Source organism: Prionailurus viverrinus, chromosome B3 (assembly GCF_022837055.1).
Source record: "Prionailurus viverrinus isolate Anna chromosome B3, UM_Priviv_1.0, whole genome shotgun sequence".
NCBI lineage: Eukaryota > Metazoa > Chordata > Mammalia > Carnivora > Felidae > Prionailurus > Prionailurus viverrinus.
The window spans coordinates 80,177,837-80,183,836 of NC_062566.1; the positions used below are offsets into that span (position 1 = coordinate 80,177,837).

At 36.1% G+C, this 6,000-nt stretch overlaps 1 protein-coding gene across 3 annotated transcripts in view; it reads left to right on the plus strand.

The window, feature by feature from the left end:
* Nucleotides 1–4,705, plus strand: part of PSMA6 (proteasome 20S subunit alpha 6) — a 30,175-nt gene extending 25,470 nt beyond the window's left edge. For 2 of the 3 annotated variants that reach the window (XM_047863571.1, XM_047863570.1), the window contains exons 5-7: nucleotides 1,291–1,469; nucleotides 2,769–2,863; nucleotides 4,470–4,705. In XM_047863571.1, the coding sequence (XP_047719527.1) occupies nucleotides 1,291–1,469; nucleotides 2,769–2,863; nucleotides 4,470–4,527 (332 nt within the window). In that variant the 3' untranslated portion in view covers nucleotides 4,528–4,705. The remainder of the gene's footprint in view (nucleotides 1–1,290; nucleotides 1,470–2,768; nucleotides 2,864–4,469) is intronic. The other variant, XM_047863572.1, reaches the window with a different exon arrangement.
* Nucleotides 4,706–6,000: the final 1,295 nt, after the last annotated feature.

A 6,000-nucleotide genomic window follows, 5' to 3' on the forward strand; every position in this document is an offset into this window, starting at 1 on the left:
CTGATAATAGATGACTATAACAAGTATAATAAGAATAATGGAAAATGTTTGAAATATTCCAGGAATTAGCAAAATGTGACAGACATGAAGCAAGCAAACACTATTGGAAAAATAGACTTAACGCAGGGTTGCTACAAACCTTTATAAAGAAATGCAGTATCTGTGAAGTGCAACAAGGCAACACGCAATAAAACGAGGCATGCCTGTACATAAAAGAGGTTCAGATCTAGAAATACAAGAAACCAGGAGTTAAGTCATTCTTTAAATAGTTTATTACCTGCTTTGCTGAGTAGAAAGAAGTTTGGTGTGGTGTTTAACTGTATGTCATTATAACACAATGGGTTTGTAATAATAAAGGTCTGTGTACAGAATTTAGAATTTGGTTTCTCCTGACTACTAGAGGAATGTATACCAGCAGTATCAAAGATGGGCAGTCTGAAGATAAGCAAGTAGCCTCAAGGTGTATTTCGTTTTGCACCACCATTCCCAAGGTGTATTCCACAATTTTGGTTCCCTGGAACCTTAAATTCTTTAGAACCTTAAGTTCTTTTTTTTTTTTTTTTTTTTTTTTAATTTTTTTTTTCAACGTTTATTTATTTTTGGGACAGAGAGAGACAGAGCATGAACAGGGGAGGGGCAGAGAGAGAGGGAGACACAGAATCAGAAACAGGCTCCAGGCTCTGAGCCATCAGCCCAGAGCCTGATGCGGGGCTCGAACTCCCGGACCGCGAGATCGTGACCTGGCTGAAGTCGGACGCTTAACCGACTGCGCCACCCAGGCGCCCCTAGAACCTTAAGTTCTTAAAAAAAAGAGAAAAAAGTCTTCCTTGGTCAAATAAATTAAAGAACTACTAAGTTTAAGTAGGTCAGTCTACAGCAGAACATTTACCATACTACTATATATTATTTTCTCTAAAAGGAAGATGAAAAATTTAACTGAATTCAACTTGAATTCAATTCAATTCAATTCAGATTTATTTGGTAACATCTCAAGGGTTCAGAGGAATATGCTTTGAGTAATAGCAAGGATTTAGAAAGTTGTAAATTATAATTGTAATAATTCAAATTTTAAAAACATCTTTGATAAGCCTTTTGTGAAATGGAAAGTTCTTGGTTACCTAGTTTATCTGTGGTGATAACCTGTATCTTATCAGTGTTCTTTAAGCAAAATACATATCCTAAAATAGATGGACAGAATAGTGATTAACAATAGCTTTATGACAATACAAAGAAAGAAGAAATTGTGTTGTACAAAAGTATAAGATATTTCATGAGGGTCTTTCTTTTTAGGTATGATTTTAATTGGTATAGATGAAGAACAAGGCCCTCAGGTGTACAAGTGTGATCCTGCAGGTTACTACTGTGGGTTTAAAGCCACTGCAGCAGGAGTTAAACAAACTGAATCAACCAGCTTCCTTGAAAAAAAAGTCAAGAAGAAATTTGATTGGACATTTGAACAGACAGTGGAAGTAAGTTAGTCAAAAAGATCTGACCTTTTTTTTTTTTTTAATGCTAAATAGAATAGGGAAGATCATTGTATAAATTGACCATCTAAAAAGGCTGTTCTGGATTTATCACAGAACCAAGTTTGTTGGCTTAATAGTAAATTGGTGTCATTCAGCTGACATGGGAACAATGAGGACTGCTTGTATTCACTTAATTCCTTATCTCATGTCATAATGTATTTGAAACTGCTTCCAATGAAACACTTATAAAATGGGAAGATGTAACTAAAAATGAGAATTCAAGACCAGGGCCTGGGACCTGCATGGTTGTGACTCAAATTAGGCTTAAGCTTCCTGGGAGCAAAAGTGAAAAAATTGAGTCCACAGTGTTACTCTTATGGCCCTAAAGGAGAAACAGCCACATACCAGATTCTCAGCAAACAAACATCTTCTTGGTTAAAGAATATATGCTCATGCGATAACTTGACAGAGAAATTCTATCTGGGATGCAAAAGCAGAGCTAGCTTAATGCAGGAATGATAGGGGATTGATTATTCATTATGATTGGGATGTTTTAAATGGACACAACAAGCTAAAATTTTACATAAATGTTTAGTAATCTTAGACCAAGGAAACCTCTTATTTACTGCCAAGAAGCTGAAAACAAAAATTTTAGTAAATTTTGGAAAGGAGGGTCTGGGATACAACCATTCTAAAGACTTAAAACATGATTCTGGTAAGTGACAAAAGAATTACTATCTAATACTTTTATGTTTGGTTGGCACTATTATTTATAATAACGGGAGATATAAAGCTAGTTCTCATCTGGGAGGTACTGTGTCCTGTTTAAATGTTTATAAAAGGTCTTTTTTACTTGCAGTTCATAATTACATAAATGATTAATCACATCAGATACAGAGCCACTTTAAAACCTTCTTAAATTGTTATTACTGTAAATTTTCCTTGAAGGAAGGCTGTATCATTCATGTTTATCCTCTCCCCCATCTCACCCCAAGTGCTAAGCATAGTGCCCAGCATGTAGAGGTCATCAAGCAAACAGACTGTTGTGTGTGATTCATCCTGTGTTTTTTGATAGACCCCTTTCATTTATGACTTGACTTAGTATAAGCCAAGTTTCTTCTCATTGGCAGGCAACATATTAGAATTAAGCAATCTGTTGGTAACACGTGGTTGTAGAACTGCATCACTGAAACATGGAACAAAAATGAATAGTTTGTGGTTAATTCATGATCTGAATAAGCTTGGAATGAAAAATCTTGGAATCTCTGAAAAATACTATTTTAATGTTGATACTTTTTTCAGACTGCAATTACATGCCTATCTACTGTTCTATCAATTGATTTTAAACCTTCAGAAATAGAAGTTGGAGTAGTTACAGTTGAAAATCCTAAATTCAGGTGAGTTATATTGTTGGACAGGTGCTTAAAGAAGTTTGCCAAGAGATAAATTACAGCCTAGAAGGGTAGAAGTGTGTGGGTCCATTTGTCCTACAACTTTGGGGGAAAAAGCATTTTTTTTTTAATTGCAGTTTTTTCCCTCATTACCTGAGAGATCTGTTTTAAAACTTATCAGAAATCTCTTTAAGGCAGACATAACTGCTTCTCATTTCTGAGTGATTTTATATCAAATATCAGAGGCAACATAAAATAACCTTCTTTATGTTAGGAGTAAAGTAAGCATAAGTGTTACCTTTTTTTACCTTATGGCCAATAGAAACCTCATCTCCCAGAGTAGTAGTTTTTAGTTTTTTTCAGGTGAAGCTTTGATTATTTAGTGATTATTTAAGTGGAGCTTTGAGAGTAATATGAAATACTGATCTATATCAGACCCTGTCTGGAGATCTTTGGAAACCCCAAATTTTTAATATAGCTAATTGAATTGCAGATGCTGGATGCTCGTCTGTTCTTACTAAGTAACTAACTCCTACAGATCAACCTTATAGCTTCCATGAGTCAAATCTATACTGGGTGCTTAACATATACCATCTCACTTAATCCCCCCAGAACCTTGTGAGGTGGTTTACTTACCATGAATCTGGATGCACTTGTGAAAAATACTTCAGTTAAATCCACAGATGCAGGGAACTGCTGGAAGGCATGTTAACTATAATTTGTATTTACTCTTAGGTCACAGTTACAGGGATACTTGATAATGGTTAGGGGTGGGAAAAAAGGTGGTAAACTAAGCTTAACTGGACCTTACAGAGTTTTTTGTTACTATGCATTTTTTCTTCTAATTTATTCTCTTTGTTGCCTGTAGGTAAGTGGTTTAAACACGAATGATTTAAGAAAAATTCATGGAATTAAAAATTTTTTTAATCTATACTTTTTTTTTTTTTCTCTGGGAAGTAATTGTGTGTTTGGTTTTAGCAGTATTTTTCCTGCAGGAGCAATTTATAAATCTGCTTAAAGGACCTGCAAGTTCTTTTCTCTTTTTTTTTTTTTTAATGTTTATTTATTTATATTGAGAGAGAGTGAGCAAGTGGGGGAGGAGCAGAGAGAGAGAGAATCCCAAGCAGGCTCCACACTGTCAGCACAGAGCCCAACATGGGCTCAGTCTCACAAACCATGACATCATGACCTGAGCCAAAACCAAGAGTCAGACACTCAACCAACTGAGCCACCCAGATGTCCCGTCTTTTTTCTAAAGGGGATTTTGACATTGGAGCTAAAATAGAATACATTATGTATAGGTTTGCTTTAAATATTTTCTGTCATAGCTACAACTAAAAGAGTTTGCTTTCAGAAAACCTAATTTTAGATCTGATGTCAAAGAAGTAAACATTTTTGTGTATAGATAAAGTTGATGAAATACCTGGGAATTCTAAAGGGATGACAGGTATACAGATTTTTTAAATCTGTAAATTGATAATTGTCCAAGTTGGGTGTTAGGTACACAGGAATTCATTACTATCTATTCTACTTTCGTGTGTTTGGAATTTTAGATAAGAAAAAGTTTTCAAAAAGTAAAATAGTTACGGGTTTTTTTCTCCTTGCCTTCTAGGATTCTTACAGAAGCAGAGATTGATGCTCACCTTGTTGCTCTAGCAGAGAGAGACTAAACATTGTATGTAGTTAGTTTACCAAATCCATGACGCCACTTGCCTGTGTGTTTGGTAACAACAGACCAACATTATGGAGGCCCCTGGATTGAAAAAGGAACCTCTCCCACTCCTCCTGCCACTGAAGTGGTTAGGACTCTGTATAAATAAAAAAAAAAATAGTGCTTTTGGAAAATAATCGCATCTTGTCTTAATTTCACCTCAAGTTTTAAGTCGTAAGCCTCTGGTGCATGCAGACTGTTAGTGCCCACCATCCTCACATTGTAACTTTATGCTTTTTGTTGACAGAGATCCAAGTTTCTTTGGCTTTAGGAACTTAACAGGCAGAAGTTTAAACTATAGCTCTATGGCCTAATGAATAAATGGCAAACTAAAAACTGTGGTTGTATAACTTGCTCTGATTGTATGCTGGCATGTGAGGCAAGACCTTTATTTTGCATTTCTTCATTCATTCAAATGGAATATTCCTGAACTGGACTCCCAAGTTCTGTCAGAGGTTTTAACCAGAGTGAAAAGATTGGCATTGTTATTAGTGGTTTTGAGATACACATTTAATCTCTACTCCGTAAGATGCACTATTTTTAAGAGCAAAAATTGCAGTTACCTTTGAGAAACAATGAGGCCAGGAAAGTTGTAGAATATATGTATTTTCTATGCTGCCTTAAAATTATTTAAAGCAGACTTTAAGGAATTGACCTATAGTAGAGATGCCACTATAAACAATGTTAAGGGAAAAAGAAGAGCAGATTATATTCAGAAAAATCATTACTGAACAGAATTAAGTTTTTTTAAATTCCCATAGTGATACCCTGGTGACATGAATCGCTAATTGTTACAGATGATCCAAAAATCTCGCAATTTCTAAGGTTGATACGTTTCATGTCCTCATTTGCCCTGGGTGAGACAGGCTGTCACCACACACAACAGGTGAACGTGGCTGCTGGCCTAATACAAATGCCTGGAGGCAGTTGCTCCTGTATCTGTAGCCACCAGTCCCACAAAAGGGGAGACCATGTGAACTTGTGACCACTAAAAGCAGGAAACTTCACAGACCACATCCTCTTCAGAGCTGAGTCATGAGTCCTAAAGGGGAAGCAAGGTCTTCCAGTTCAGGGGCTGCTGCTCTGGGATTACCCATCTATATCCACTAAGCCCTGTAAAGGTACTACCATTTTCAAAGTGGGGTCTGTGTAGACCCTCAGCCTACTTCACTGAACAGACAACTATACATACCCTTAGAGTCTTGACCGACTCCACCCTTCTGGAGTCATGGGTGAAAGTCTAGCAAATACCTTGGTTATTTTGTAAGAAAATACCTCTTAGTGGTAGAAAATGCAAATTGCCTCATTTGTTAGATAAGTTTTACATTATGCAAAATCTAGACAAATTTAAGTACAGTAAACCCTTGGATTGTAAGTAACTTGTTCTGTGAGTGTTCTGCAAGACAAGCAAACATTCTAATAAATTTTAGGT